Genomic DNA, 15,846 nt, shown 5'->3' with positions numbered 1-15,846 from the left:
TGGGCTTATCTGCCCTACATACCTACCATCAATTCTCCTCTCCCTCATCTTTTACTATCCATTTAGCCTGCATTCTTTGCACACTGTTTGCATAAAAGGGCTGTTATAAGAATTCATTACAAATCTCAAAACTATTCTCCACAGGCAATGGAAGGAATGAATGGAAAAGATTTAGAAGGAGAAAATATTGAAATTGTTTTTGCAAAGCCACCAGATCAAAAAAGGAAAGAACGGAAAGCACAGAGACAAGCTGCTAAAAATCAAATGTAAGTGTTGAAGGCATGATTTTCATGAATTTGCTAAAGTGACATATGCATACTACATGGTGTGGGTTTGACTGTGAAACCCACATGGTGTGGGTTTGTTACATAGTATGGGTTTGAATTCTTGCTTTACTTTTTAATGGTTGCATACCACGGTAATATTTGTAAGAAATGAAAATGTGTATCTTGTGTCAAAGAGAAGGATTATATTTAACGCTTAAGTATCAGCTACCCTTATGATGCGTGCTTTTCCAAAAATAAAAGTGCTGTCTATGCCTTTGGTAGAGTAGAGAGAATTACTACGTTAATGGAGTAACATGTGCAGCTGCTAGTTTATTCCTGTATGCACATTATTTTAATAATATGTTCCTAGAAGTGATCAGGCAGGTATGGTAAGTACTTTCTTCCCTGGGGCAATATAAGGACAGGTGAAAAATAGCACAAAAGTCTAACTAAATCTACTAAAATCAAAAATCTACTAAAATCAAAAATCTACAAAAGTCTAACTAAATCTACTAAAATCAAAAGAGGTATGTAGCTGACCAGAGAAGGCCTTAGGGTTCCTATCATGCTGGACCTGTACCTATGAATTGCCTGGTTAGTTCCTTTTCTTCTATATTTATTGCCATTATTAGCCATTCAATATTATGAACCTTCAGTTTTGTATTCTGATTCTCACCTTGGCCCTGTCTGTTGCTATTCAGCAATTGGGCATACTATCCTGTGTGGTTTTCTTGATAAAAGAATAACTGCTGAAAGATGGTAGTGTCAGATTAGTTTTAAAAACTTAGGCTCACTTATTTGAATTATGCCTCCTTGAATTCAGTGGGGCTGAGTAAACATGTATATGATCAGATTGTAAGGCTTAAACAAGCAGTGGCAGTTGGCTCCTGTTGGGTTTGCTTCCTTTTTTTATTCTTAAACATTTTCTTGGTGATGAAAAATAGTAATCCCTAATGTGCACCCGTAGGAGTTCAGTATAAAAGTTGCTTCTTCACACTTGTGGCACCATGGGTCCATTTCTGTAACTGTCTCCTGTGGTAAACATGTAAAGTGTGAAGGGGGCACTGTATGAGGGAGCTTCATCTCCTTGGTGCATGGAGGGAGCAATCCTATGGCCACTAGACCGCGACTAGACGGCCATAGGATATTGTTATCCGGGAACTGACCTCGGAGCCTGTGCTCCGAGGTTGGTTCCCAGAGAACTGACCTCCCTCCACTTCTGCTGCCTCAGAGGCAGCGTGGAACAGTCCCGTCCTCCACGCTCGCAAGAGGAGCACGGAGGGGCTGGAAAGGTGTGTTGCTGAGGGCGTTCCTGGGCAGGGAGGGCGGGAATGCCTGTAAGACACATCCTATGTTTCATACAGCAGCCTCCTTCCCCGCTCTGTGTTCCTGTAGCTAGACAGCCGCAATTGGCTGTCTAGCCAAAAATGCAGGGCAGGAGAACAGCGGAGGGAACGATCCCCTCTGTGCTTCTCCTGCCCTGCTTTGGATAGGCAGTCGCCTCCGAGTTCAGAGGCGGCCGTCTATCTGGATAGGATTGCGCCCTTAATGTCCCAAAGTGTTATCCTAACTGTTTCTGTACTGTTTGTTTGCATTTCTGTCTGGAATAAATTGCAAGTAGGATTAGTGTTGGTTGATCAGTCGAATAATGTTAATGTGTTCCAAGCATTAATTTACTAGGATTGTAATCACGAGGTTAGAATCAATTAATTGCAATAGTTTAGAACAAGGGTAGGCAAACTGGTTCCCTCCAGATGTTTTGGACTACAGCTCTCATCAGACCCTGCCAGCATGGCTAATGGTCAGGATTTATGGGAGTTGTAGTCCAAAACATCTGGAGAACACTGATTTGAAATCCATTGAAATAAGAAAATATGAATGCTTTATTAACAGATTGAATGGTTCTTGACTTGCCTTGGAAGCCTAAGGATACATCATAGTTACCAATTTTGCTTAAAATTAAATAACACACACAGCAACCTGGGTACAAGGAGAAATCACTCATGCCTTTTTGCCAACTATTTATAACATGAGGAATTTTAAAAGTGGTGTCCTCATTCTGACCATTCTTTCTATATAGGATTCAAGATTGTGTTTCAGTCCTATTAAGGATACTATGTTTTCAATAGTTGGTGTAAACCAGGGGTATCAGACCTCAGGGTTGCGGGCCAAATCTGGCCCACCTGGGTTCCTACATGGCCACACCCCTTCCCCCTGATCATATGGTGTTTTTCCAGCTTTTATGTGTATTTTCCCCATTCTGTAAGGCTGAAATGACTCCCCGAAGGCTTAGCTACTAGCAGTCATATATTTAAGCTAAAATATGCTGGTATTTTGGCCTCATCCCTTTTGTCTTCGGCCCTGCCTACAACTGGAACGTGGCCCCCGAGAGCTTCCCTGAAATTGAATTTGGACCTTGGGCTGAAAGATGTGCAACATCCTTGCTGTAAACCTTAAATGCATAGTCTTTATAATGGGCTGTCTTCAGACTGTTCTGCCTACACAGTTTGTGTATGTATCTGGCCCAGGCTAACCTTGCTAAACTGACCTTTGTCCTGATGACCAAGTTTGGATTTTTTTTTAAATCCCCTTTAATTTATTTTTAACAGTATCTACTAGGGGTGTGCCCTGACCACAAAATTCATTTTGGACCAATTTGGAGGCAGCCCGTTTTGACTTGGATCTGAACTACTTTTTATGTCTTATCAGAATTAGATGAAATTTGCCTGGGTAGTTGCCCCTTCTGATGGGATCAAACCTGCCAAGTTTCAAATGAATAGATGTAGGAGGCTTTGTGCAAGCGCTGCCTTTACATTTTGAGCGTTCCTTTAAAAAGGAAGTGCTTATCCCCATATTTTTGTGTGAGGTTATGAAAATGACATACAGCATAGAGGTGGACCAATTTAAGTATCTGCAAAATTTCAGAAGGATACATAGGTGTGTGTGTTTTATGGAAGGGGAGTGTTCACATGGGAGGGGGGTTAATTGCCCTTTTCAAAAAAAAAATCTTTTTTTGTAATTTGTATGAAAATGACCATTTTATTTATTTTACAACCTTTTTACCATGCTCTTCAGCCAAGAAAGGCTCCAAGAGTGGCTTACAAAGATTAATAATAAAATAGTCCCTGACCCCAGGCTTATAACATAAAAGACACATCACAAAAGGAAAAGGACTTGGGAGGGAGGAGAAAAAAACACAAAACTCAGGCATCAGTTCTTAGTTTCAACATTCTTGTAGGTGTTCTTTCTGGCAGGGAAGGGTGAAACAAGCTCCCTGCAGCCACTCCTTCTCAGATCAATGTATGGAGCCATGTTGGTCTTCCCCTTGCTGTGATGTTCTTCCTGGGAGGCAGCCTCCCAGTGGCTTTTGGTTCTTTGAATTGATAATAAAAATGTCACAGAGGTGTCCCTAGGTGAGAAGCCTGCAGAATTTCAGAAGGATGGGTGCAGAGGGGTTAGGGAGTCATGATGAATGAAAAACTGTTGAAGACTTTGTTTTCTGCTCAGTTGGCACCAAAATTACAGAAAGTACAATAGGACAGGGGTGGATGGAGGATGTGGAGCATACAGTGGCAGAGGCAGGGGAACTTTAATATCCAGCATTTTCCAAGCAAGCACCCAATGCTACATCATCCCTCAGCCTCCACCAAACCGTTTTTCACATTCCTACTCCTGGGAGAGAGAACTAGAAAGAGTGCTAAACATTGAATCAGTCCTGTGATAGTTTACTCCAGCATTCCCCCGCCCCCTAAACAGTGGGATTGGAGAGCTCTGGTAAAACCATTCACTGTGATTAGAAGTTAGAGCTGCCAGTCACACAACTACACCTCCTTCTCCCTCCCCACACCCTGGTGTTTTCTTTATAGGTCGAGGTTGGAGAGAAATGTATCCATTTTTGGAGACACATTGTCTCTGTCTGTGTTACTTCTAATCCTGAACCTTCAGGAGTGTTTAGATTTGGATTTAGTCTCCTTCGGAGGAGACTTATTTTGATTTGGACATCTCCTGAGTCTGTCTGAATCAGTCCAATTTGGGATCCGATGCACACCCCTAGTATTTATATGCTGCTTTATTTCCACAGATGTGGCACCTGAAGGAACTTCCAGCATAAAATACAGTGAAATAAAAAATAAAAAAACTACAGCACACACAATAAAGCAAGCTACATCAATAAAAAATAGTAGTTCAGGTGTGTAATTAAACATATGACTAAAGTCTGTTTTCACAGTCTTCCTAAAGGCTGAGAGTGAGAGGACCAAATGGGTCTCACCGGGAAGGAAGTTGTAGAGCCTCAGCACCACTACCAAGAAGGCTCTGGCTGCATAGACCCAGGCCTCTCTCAATCCTTATTAGGCCACAACATTTTATGTATTTATTTATACACACACACACACACACACACACACACACACACTTAGGCCACAACATTCCTGATGGGGTAGATTGCCTGTCCTTCTCTGCCCTCTCTTGAGGCTCCCAATGGTGTTTTTATGACTCCTGAGGTTCAGAATGTAATGTCAGGTTGATTCCTGGTCTTAGGCAACCATGGTCACATTATGCCTGCTCTGCATTTTATGTTGTGTGTAGAGCAACAGATTGAATTTGGTTGCACTGCTAGTTCTTATTTGAAAGGTGCATGCTCTGACTGTATTCAAAACCTCTTCTGAAATCTTACTGGATGGGTGTCAGCCATAAGTTGGCAGATGATTAGGCTTTTGCTAGAGTGGCCGTGAGAGTGGGAGCTTCATCCATATAGCCATCTTCGGCCCTCACTTGAACTTTTGAAATCTGGCCCTTGAGCAGATATGGTTCTCCATCCTTGCTAAAGTATTCATGAAGGTACTTTTAAGGAATCCATTGTTCCCCTCCCCCTTTTGCATTTTCCTCTGCCTATTTCCTCACTTTAAAAATCCAGTTGCACTAATTTTATAAATTATTTAATCTCTTTGCATTTAAATGCTTCTAAATAAAACCCCAGGTTATATTCTAAAAGGGTAGGAAGAATAGATCCTCACTTACCTTTTCATAGTCATTACCTATGCCTTGCTTAGTGTTATGAGGATGAGCTTCAGCTCCCCTTTTCTTCTCCAGCATGGCCATGAGTTCAGAAAGCTTCCACTTCTATTTTAGATTAACTACAATTTAGCCTGTTGTTGGAACCTTATAGTTAATCCTATGTTTAGCTGAAATAAGCCAGCTTCATAAACTATGGTTTTAAGTTAGCTTGTTTCAACTGAGAATAGTTAAGATTAACCAGCTTGTCCAGATTTGGGCATCACAGCTAACAGCAGTTAAACGCAAATGGAAGTGAAAGCTTCCAAACTCCTTGTTGCTTTATTGGATGTATGAGTCCAGTGTGCTCTGTGGCTCATTCTCATTACATCCAAATGGGACCAGAGTCCAAAACAGTTTATTGTAAGAGTTTCAATTATAGGTTATTGAACACTAAAGAGTTGAACTGCAGAAAAAGGTTTTAAGCACAGTGTTTTAAATATAGTTAAAAGTTATTCTATGGTCTCCACAGAGAGCCCAATGCCTATCTGCTTTACTAGATACATATTATGTTATTTGCCAGGGAGTAGTACATTTATTAAGAAAAGCAACAGCCCTTGAGGAAATATTGGTAATGAAAAAACACATTCACATTTACTGAGAGATGCAGACTTCTACATGTTTAGTTCCCCACCTGCTTCCCCAGACTCTGCTGTTCCTGAATAGTGTAACGTAGCTACCTACTAACATGGGATTCCATATGGAAAAACAGGGAGAGTAAGACCTGGTTTGTACATAATGGTAACCCCTGGTTTACTTCACCTATGGGTTGTTGAATTCTAGGTTGTTATGTTATGCAAACCCAGCTGCACTGACAAACCATGGTTTGTTAACCACAAACCACCCAGAAAGAGAATCGAGGTTTGTTGTTGGATTGTGAACTCTGGGTTGTTTATGTCCTGTGCAAAGCCAGAACCGTGGGTTGTTCACGGGTTGTTTTCACCAGGCTACAGAGGTAGCAGCAAAGAGTGGTTAAAAAAAAAAAAATCCAGCCACTTTACATGTCAGTACTACAGCACCGCAAAGGTATTTAATGTACAGGAAGGGAATGGGCAAAGGGGGAGGTAAATAACCCAGGGATTGAAAAGAAACCACAGTTTGTTCAATCATCTGCCAGACAAACCATAGGTAGGGCAACAAACTAAGGGTTAAAGAAACCATGGGTTACTATTATGTCTCAACTAGGTGTATGTAATAGTATGCACACATTCACCAAATCAACTGTTCATGTTGGAGTTTGTTTCACTCTTCCCTTCCAGAAAGAACACCTATAAGAACTTTGAAACTAAGAACTGATGCCTGAGTTTTGCTTTTTTTCCTCCTCCCTTCCAGTCCCTTTTATGTCATGTCTTGTGTTGTGATTGTAAACCTGAGGGCAGGGACTGTCTTATTAAACTTTGTAAGTCTCTTTGGGAGCCTTTCTTTCACCTCAAGACAAATTTTCTGATGCCCTAGAGCAAGTGTGCGCAATCTTTTTTCTGTTTAGGACTGCATTCCCTTAGTGGTGGTCTTTGAGGGGCTGCATGTTGTTACTGAGTGGGACCAAAGCCAGTGGTGGGCAGGCTGAGAGCTCAAAATTGGGAGGTCACCTCTTTTCTCTTTCTGCCACCTCTTTTTCTCTGCCTCCCTCTTCCTTCTCATTCAGCTGGCTGCCAGGGAAGGAGCAGATAGCTCTTTCCCGAGGTCTAAACTGATCCCATACAGAGGGCTTTTTAAATTAGGCTGAGGGGCTCATGTGGCCCTATGACTGCAGGCTGCCCACCCCTGCCCTAGAGAGTGATTTAGCATGTTTATTTCACTTGAATTTAGTAAACAAAGCTTTAAAAAGTATGCCATATTATTTTTTGTCCCAATACACCACCAGTATTTGACCTGAAATATTTGAAGGGTGTGGGGGAGGGGGAATTAATCACCTATATTTTATAGGTGATTTAAATGTTATGTATAAATCCTTATTGGAATACTTGTATTCCAACAGTACTGAAAACTGTTGACATGCTAATAAATGTTAGCAACCCAAGGAACTGCATTGTGTGCTGACAACCACTCATCTACAGCTTTGAAACTGCCAAGCTTGCCTAATATTTGGAATTGGCATGTATTTATTGTTACTATTAAATTTAAGCAATAGACAGTTTTCCACACACAAGCACTAGAAAATTTTCTGTTTTGGAAACTTTTCTGCCCAACATCACTGGTTTGTAGATGTCTGGATGGTAGTGCAGGAGACTTGGTATGTTCTTGGGTAGAGGTATCTTTTCTAACTAGAGTTAACATATGGAGAAGGGTAGATCTGTGCTGAAACATTAGCTAAACATTCTGTTTTGTAGAGTAGACTGGTCAGTCTCACTTCATGCTTAGGGTCAGATAGTGTGTGTTTGAAATGAGAGGATTTTTTTCCTGTACCATTGCTTATAGGAATCGTCTCCCCCTTTAGTGTATGACTGTGTTATCTGGGTATAGCGCAGCTTGTTCTTCTGCTTATAGCATAACAAAATCTGGGTTATGTGGGTTTCAATCTGTTAATGTTTAGACCCTGGAGAATTCTGCATTAAGGCAAGTTTGTGAAAAGTAGGTGAATAGTCTGGCTTAGAAAGATTTCTGAATCTATCAACTGTTGCATTGCAAGTCTTGATATAATATAACTGGATATTAATCTTGATAATGTGCATGGCTTGATCTTACTGTTCGAGATGGTATTAAACTTTCACTTTCTAATTTCTTACTAGGTACGATGATTACTACTACTATGGCCCGCCTCATATGCCCCCACCAACAAGAGGTCGAGGTCGAGGAGGTAGAGGTGGTTATGGATATCCCCCTGACTACTATGGATATGAAGATTATTATGATTATTATGGCTATGACTACCATAACTATCGTGGTGGATATGAAGATCCTTACTATGGTTATGAAGATTTTCAAGTTGGAGCTAGAGGAAGGGGTGGTAGAGGAGCAAGGGGTGCTGCTCTTTCCAGAGGTCGCGGGGCTGCTCCTCCCCGTGGCAGAGCCGGTTATGCACAAAGAGGTGGTCCTGGATCAGCAAGAGGTGTTCGTGGTGCGCGAGGAGGTGCCCAGCAACAAAGAGGCCGCGGGGTACGTGGTGCAAGGGGTGGCCGCGGTGGAAATGTAGGAGGAAAGCGCAAAGCTGATGGGTACAACCAGCCAGATTCCAAGCGGCGCCAGACCAATAATCAGAACTGGGGCTCCCAACCCATTGCTCAGCAACCGCTCCAAGGTGGTGATCATTCTGGTAACTATGGTTACAAATCTGAAAACCAGGAGTTTTATCAGGATTCTTTTGGGCAGCAGTGGAAGTAGAACAAATAGGGCTTCTGTAAAATTAGAGACTGATAGGTTGATCAGAAACTGGCCCTAAATCTGAACGGTTGCCGCTCTAATTTGTGACATCTGGCAAGATTCCCTTTATGTATATATTTTAACAATCCGCTTGGATATGAAAACCACACTTCTAACTGCTTCTGGCGAACTGATTTTATTTTCATTTTTATTTTTTCAATAAAGGCATTTATAGACGTTAGTCTGCATTACTGCTTGGGAAAACTTGTCTCAAGTCTATTTGGCTATAGTGTATGCAATGTTTCAGTAGTATTTAGTCTTGATGTCTTTGAAAAAGGTAGTTGATAAAATTTAAGTGTCTCTTCAAATACCTTGTATCAGAGTATTTGTATGTTACCAACTTAAATTGCTAGGAAAAAGGTAAATTGATTACACAATTGCTTTTTAATTTAGAATTTTGAACTAATTTGGTTTTCTCAATTCATTTTGGCTACCTGTATCTTTCTGCTGTTGTTATTTCAATAAAAATTCACACCTAAATGTACACGTTCTAAAATTGTGTTTACAATTCGTTTTTGGCAAATTTTATTGCAAATTTGGTTCAAATTCTCTGTAGCATGGCAAGGCAACTTAAAGGTCTTTGTGCCTTGTAATTGTTGTATGGAATATGTTTGGCACAATATGCAATGCTGATTTTATCACAATACTTTGCTTCTGGTATAAAAGCGATAGTTGTGCAACTGACACGATGTTTCCATCAAATGATTAAGTTCTTGTAGTAAGTTAAGTTGGTAAGTATTTACATTCAAAACAAGAACTGTCAAAGTTTCTTCCAATTAGTTCTCCAGATGAAATTTCCAAAGCAAATTTAAATCACTAATATTCAAGTTATTTTCAAGATAAAATTCTGAAATCAAAATTGCCGTAGTGATATAATAGTAATAGATAATGCAGTAATAGATATTAGTTTCATTGAGCCTAGTGTGTAGATTATGAATTAAGAGACAGAGTATGCATGTTAGATATTGACAAATGACTTGCTTGTTGCATCCTCTTTAAATTATGATTTGTTTGAACATTGCTCAACTTTCAAGCAGATGTGTGCATGTATGTATTTTTTTGAAAGTTGCATTAAAGAGGATGTATGATCTTTAAAGCCATGAAAGAATTTAGCTGGTATGCATCCATGTGATCTTCAGCCTCACCTTGAAAACTGTCTTGAATGGTTGCCTAGATTCTCTTAAACTAAAATTTTCATCTCCCTCCCCCCAAATTAGAGCATGCACCGTATAGCAATGAGGAATGCATGTAATCAGATAACTTCACGAATACAAAGTCTATAATGAGAATCTTGAATTAAGCTATATAGAATTCTCAGTGTTCTTAATGGTAATTTGTAAACTTACTGAAAATATTCTAATGTAAAGTTGTTGAACTCAATGCACAAAACCATAAAAGGTGCTGGATTACAAATAAAATCAGTTTGAACAAAATAAAAAGCCCAAAAGGGGGGGAGGGTGTTTCAGAGTTAGTGGAAATCAAATGATAAAATGTTATTGGCTTAATTTATTGTAAATTATTTTGTTCATATTTTTTAACAGACTTTCTGATTTGATTTTAAGATTTCTCTAACTGATTCCTTTTGTTACCTGGCTAGCAGGGAAAAGGGGTCGAGGCCGGTCCTGACCTGTTACAATGAAGACTGACTTGCTAAGTGGGATTACACCAGAAGCTTGCAGTGGAGTAATGGTAAGGAAATCAAGCAACCTTAAGTATCTCGGCTGTATAGGAGCAAATTATTTTGTAGAAGATCCTTCATGCGAAGATCATGGAATCAAATATGGGACACTTGGACTTTGATATGAATTTCTATTAAGTTTTCTCTGCAGTGCAAATTATAAATCTAAAGCTAATATTTTTCCCAACGTGTTCAACAAAATTCTTTATCTTTAGCATGGCCTCTTAAATGTTTTGTTTAAAAAGAGAAAAAAAAATCCCATCTACTTAAAGTAGACTTTTCCCTGGTGTTTTTAAAATGGATTCCAAAAGTGGTATTCTCTTATTGCTCTGAAAAATTTTATTGCAGTGATATTAGGTGAATACCGTCATTGGTATCCTTAACTTTTATTTCTGCTCATGAAGGTTAATCATGGTTGTCTATATAGTAATCACTTTGAAATGTGTTCAGAGACAGCGGTTTCAGGTGTAATCATCAGAGCTGGTTAGTCAGGCATTCCAGATAGTGGTTCTTTTCAGAACCTTTTTTAAAGGGTTGGTTAACTACCTCAGTAGCAGAGGATTGAACTATACCCTATCTGTACTGTACATAGAAAATCTTTGTAGATAAAATCAAGGCTTGTTTAATTTTGACAAGAGGGTAAAAATATATACCAAATGTAACATTCTTAGTTGCCTTTAATTTCAGAGGCTTTGTAAAAGAGTCCCTCCTGTCCATCATAACAGGCCTTGTTTTTGTCGTATTTTGTGGCTGAAAAAGCAGCCTTGCTTCTTCAGATATTGTAGTTATTTGGATGTATAATAGTTTAGCAAGATGTTACTTTTTGTAAGACATCAAATGTTCAAAAAAGTGCATCAGCAACTTGTACTAAATACTGCAGTGTCCCTTTATAAAAGGTCAGACTAAAACTGACAACTGTACAGTGAAGCCTGACATTTGGATATTTTGAAGTTTTTCATAAATCATAGAAAATAGTATATGGCTGTAGTTTAGCTTTTTAGGTAAAGGTATGTTTTCTCATTAGTACATTTCTTATTGCTGATTGCTGTAAAAACAAGCAGATCAGCTTTCCATTTTCTCTTTATGCAGATCATGATAACCTGTAGAGTAGAATACAATCATTTGTGCTATGTTTTAATTTTCTAAAGCACCTTGATGACAGTGAGTGTTAAGTGGTGAAGCATCCTCTATTGAATCACCCTTCCAAAAACTTCTGTCAAGTCCAAATATGCATAGGTAAGATGAAACTATGATTTGATATGGACTTGGCAGAAAGAGCTTCCCTTATACCTTCCCCAAAGGGATACTGCAGTTGTTACATACCCGTAGGCACCACAATAAGATCTGAAACACCAAATTAAGGTTTTATACACACCAGTTCCCCAGTAAATGAAAAAATTAACAAAAAAATAGATGTCATATGTTAAATGCTCATTGCAAACAATCATTTTGCATTCCTGCAAATAAAATTGTTTTATACTGTAAGCTGGAGGCAAGTGTAACTTATTTTTGTAATAAAGTTTTTATTTTTTTTATGTGTCATTAATATAAATGTGTGTTACTGCAGAAATCTTCTGGTTTAAAATCTCGTGCGCACACATTTCAGTATGTTTACTTGTATTTACATTTTTTTAGAGTAGTGGTTTCCAGTAGTCTGTCTCTCACATTAATTGAATTTTTGTTACCTTAATAAACCATTTTAGTGTATTGTATGTCAATTACTGGGATAGCTGGGACATAAAGTGTAATTTAAAATTTGTCAAGTATTCATGGGAATATGTAAATGTGCCTTGCTAGTTGAGAAAGAAACTAAGTGGCTGGATGGCTTTAAAAAAAACACCATTGTTTAATGAGACATCTGCTGCCACAGTTTCATATACTGCCCATGGTAAAGTTCTACTTTCCATATTTGAATAAGAAACATGAGTGTTGCATCAGCTTCTGAAATCTTAAACTTGATAGGATGAGGCTTATGGAACGTAGGTTTGCTAAATGTAGCCTTAAACACAATTTTGATTTCATTGTAATCCTTGGTGCTGGCAGTCCCAGTGCCAAGGAGGTTTAAATGCTCCCTTCAATGAGGCTGTTGTGCCAACTGGCATCTTTACTGTCATAGTCTTATGAAGAACACTGTCAAGGTGTTCATGCCAAATTTGACCTGATATCTAATGGAAGTTTAGGAAGAGCTTTCTGACTTAAATCTTCCAAACCTCTCCCATTGCTGGAAAAACAAACTTTATATAGGCTTTTGAGCATCACTAAATTTTAGCTGGGGGAAAAGGGAAAATGAATTACCTTTTTTCAGAATTGTGTATTCAATTGATAATGCAGATTCAAAATGAAATTTGATAATACACAAGCTGAAATTGAGGTCAAATATCCATCAACTTCAGCTGTGAAAATAGGTGGGCTGTGGGGATGCATGTCAAAATTGACTGGAAGTGATCTGTATAGTTTGTAAGCAATGGTGAGTAATAAGTACCAGAATCTTGACAGTGTTCTTAAAATAATTATGAATTCAAGCCATTATGACTTTTACAATTAAACATTATTTGCACTGTTCTGACATTGGTGCAGTTTTTTAGCAGTATAATGAAAAGCTACAGTAAAACGCCTGTGGAAACTTGTATTGTGAAAAATTGATCTTTTAAGCTGAAATGTTAACATTGATAGTTTTAAAATTAGATTTGTAAAGGAAATGAGATAGATACTGAAGGTAATGGAATATGATTTTAGACAATCTTGGGTTGGTCATATTGGCTATCAATGTTGTAGATCACATCAAATTTTAGTGAAGTTATCAACATAATACTTATATAGGGGATATCATACATTCTATTGTCATAGCAAGGCAGCGGGTTACTGTTGTATTGCAGCAGAAATTCTGGTGGTATACAGTTCTGTGTTAGCTTATACTAATGTGGCTATATATGTTACAGAATTGAAGATGATAGTTTATGCAGGTTACTTTCAGAGGACCAAGAGTTGAATTTACTTCTATATTTTAGAGAGAAATTATTTCCTGGAACCTGTATTCTTAAAGTAAGATTCCTGACTTTGCAGTTCGCATAGTATGCCATTGAACTTAATTGAATTTGATAAATGACATTACTTGTGAAGGCCGGAGTAAATACACAAAGTGATGAGGGAAATGTACATTTTATAGTCAACATTTCAGTAAATACTTCCATAACTTGTTCTGACAACTACAATAGCTGAAAAGAAAAGCTATTTAAAGGGATTCTGAAATCGGTTTTCCCCAAAATATGCAAGGTAGCTGTTATGGATAGCTCAGAAAACCCTATCCATACATTTTTGACTGTCATGTAGCCAGTTTTCCTTTTTTATTCTGTTATGTTGTGTAGGGTGGTGGTAACCATTTTTAATTACAATACAAATTAAAAACACATTGGCATAAGAACTCAGGTCTTGCAGTTCTGCAGCGAAACAAACTAACAGGGATCTTCTACACTGACTTGCTTCTGAGAGTAGAGGGTAAAGTGTTTGCTTAAAAGGTATATCAAGATGACTGGCTAGACACTATTGTCTTCATCTTGTTGTATTTAATTGTTGCAGATGAAACACGTCTGTGCCAAAGTCCTCAGTGCAACTGTTTTACAACTTGGTATACCTTGTAGATGCTGTAGTACTCTGGATGAGGAAACCCCCCCCCCCATATCTTTAGGATGTAAGAGGAGGGCTGTACTCCCTCACAAAAACATTTTTGGAATTCTCTGAAAAGGACATGTAGTAAAAACACATGTTTCTTGTGGAACATTGCTCAACGTAATATTAAATGAATAGCTTCATTTATATATAAAGGCATTTTATCCTGATATTTACATAAGACAGCTGAGTGGTGGAGATGTTAGGATGAGTGCCTGCTGATTTGAATAGGAGGCGTACAAGCAATTAATTACAGGTAAGTAAGCAAACAACGTAGTCCATAAGATTGTGTGCGAGTTAACAGATGGAATGAAATTCCAGAAAAAGATACAGGGCCATATCTAAAGATGCCCATCTGTGAATGGAAGGAGTCCTTCCAGAAGGCTCTACTTGATCCAACCTTCTGTGATGTTGGGGGTGGGGTGGGGAGGGGTGGCAGGGTGAGAGACAGTTTTTGCTGGTGTCTCCAGCAGGGGTGGGCTTGACTTTTTTCTGTCAAGGGCCACATTCTCTCATGGGTCATCTGTTGGGGACTGCACATTGGTGGTGAGCAGGACCAGAACCAAAAGTGGGTGGGTTACCCTTTTTTCTCTTTCTGCCATCTCCTATTCTCTCTCTTCCCTTCCCATCCAGTGGGCTGGAAGGCAATGATTGCCCTTGCGAGAAGTCTGAGCTGATTGCATGCAGAAGGCCGCATGAAATTAGTGCAAGGAGTGCAGATTGCGATCCCTGCCCCCCTTCCCACAGCCTTGCTCATCATCTCCCATGCTATTCTGGAGAGTTGCCCATCCCTCAGGAACAGTTTTTGGGGGAACAGAGAGCTGAGACCCAGAACGGCCTATGAGTAGAACTGTCAAAACAAAACTCTAGATCTGAAACATAGTCGATATTTTAAGGGCTGCATTCCTGTGTCCAAGGCAGGGTTCTAAAATTCTGTACTGGAAGATAATTAACTCTCTTCAGATCATACAGCTACACTAGTACAATGTCACAAACTGTATCCTGACTTCAACACCAGCATTCACTAGCAGATAACTGCGGTGGGATTATGGGGTTGAAGGTATGCAGAGACCGTGGTAGTCATATTAAAAATCACTGGACTTTGATTTACTTGGAATACATTTACACTGATGTATGTAGAATACACTAGTGTATTCAAAAAGTACTTAAATGAAAACATGTTACCTGCATGAGATTCTTTTGGAGATAAGGGTGGGGGTGGGGGCAGAGAGAAAGCTGCAAGACAAACTGCTCCTATGTTTTGGCAGCACCTTACTACATCTGGTAAGTAGGAGAGGGACATTCATTATCCCTCAATACTTGATCTTTAATAACAGACCTTAAGAATGGGCCTCTATCAGTAGATAGGTGCATTTGTTGCTTTCTGATAGCTACAGGAATGATGACTTGGCAAGAAGAAGCTGAAGTATATTTTTAGCTGTCTAACAGTTCATTTCACTTTGAATAGTGAGCACTTACAATGGACCCATTATTCAGATGATTGCTGCTAAATGCCAATTCTGGGGGCTTCTGTGCATTATAAGTGCTAAGCAGAAGCACATATATTTTATACACTGTGTTTTATACCTCTAGTTCTGAAGCAATTGCTTTTGATTCATTGGTGGGAACTGACTAATTTGTACTATGCTAAAATACAGAACCTGTATGATTTTTAAAAACTTGGTTAGACTGTTGTCCCTTAATTTTTCTGGAAGGAAAATGGCTGCAGAAGTAGAAACTAGTTTCAATCCTTGTCAGTTTTATACCTGCTTCTAACTCCGGCCTAGATTGTGGGACCTCAAAATTGCCTTGGGTACTGTCTGC

The 15,846-nt window shown here is 39.1% G+C and overlaps 1 protein-coding gene across 15 annotated transcripts in view; it reads left to right on the top strand.

The window, feature by feature from the left end:
- Positions 1–12,922, top strand: part of SYNCRIP (synaptotagmin binding cytoplasmic RNA interacting protein) — a 28,840-nt gene extending 15,918 nt beyond the window's left edge. For 4 of the 15 annotated variants that reach the window (XM_084827053.1, XM_084827039.1, XM_084827041.1 and 1 more), the window contains 2 exons: positions 145–266; positions 8,048–9,329. In XM_084827053.1, the coding sequence (XP_084683179.1) occupies positions 145–266; positions 8,048–8,639 (714 nt within the window). In that variant the 3' untranslated portion in view covers positions 8,640–9,329. Of the gene's footprint in view, positions 1–144; positions 267–8,047; positions 9,330–10,275 lie in introns of those variants that run through there. The other 11 variants (XM_084827054.1, XM_084827045.1, XM_084827042.1 and 8 more) reach the window with 5 other exon arrangements.
- The last annotated feature ends 2,924 nt before the right edge of the window (positions 12,923–15,846 follow it).

This window comes from Heloderma suspectum, chromosome 1 (genome assembly GCF_057233095.1).
Source record: "Heloderma suspectum isolate Gila_16-S chromosome 1, 16-S_ref, whole genome shotgun sequence".
In the NCBI taxonomy this organism is placed as follows: domain Eukaryota; kingdom Metazoa; phylum Chordata; class Lepidosauria; order Squamata; family Helodermatidae; genus Heloderma; species Heloderma suspectum.
Note: the sequence above shows the minus strand (reverse complement) of the source record. Positions and strands in the feature narration are given on the sequence as shown.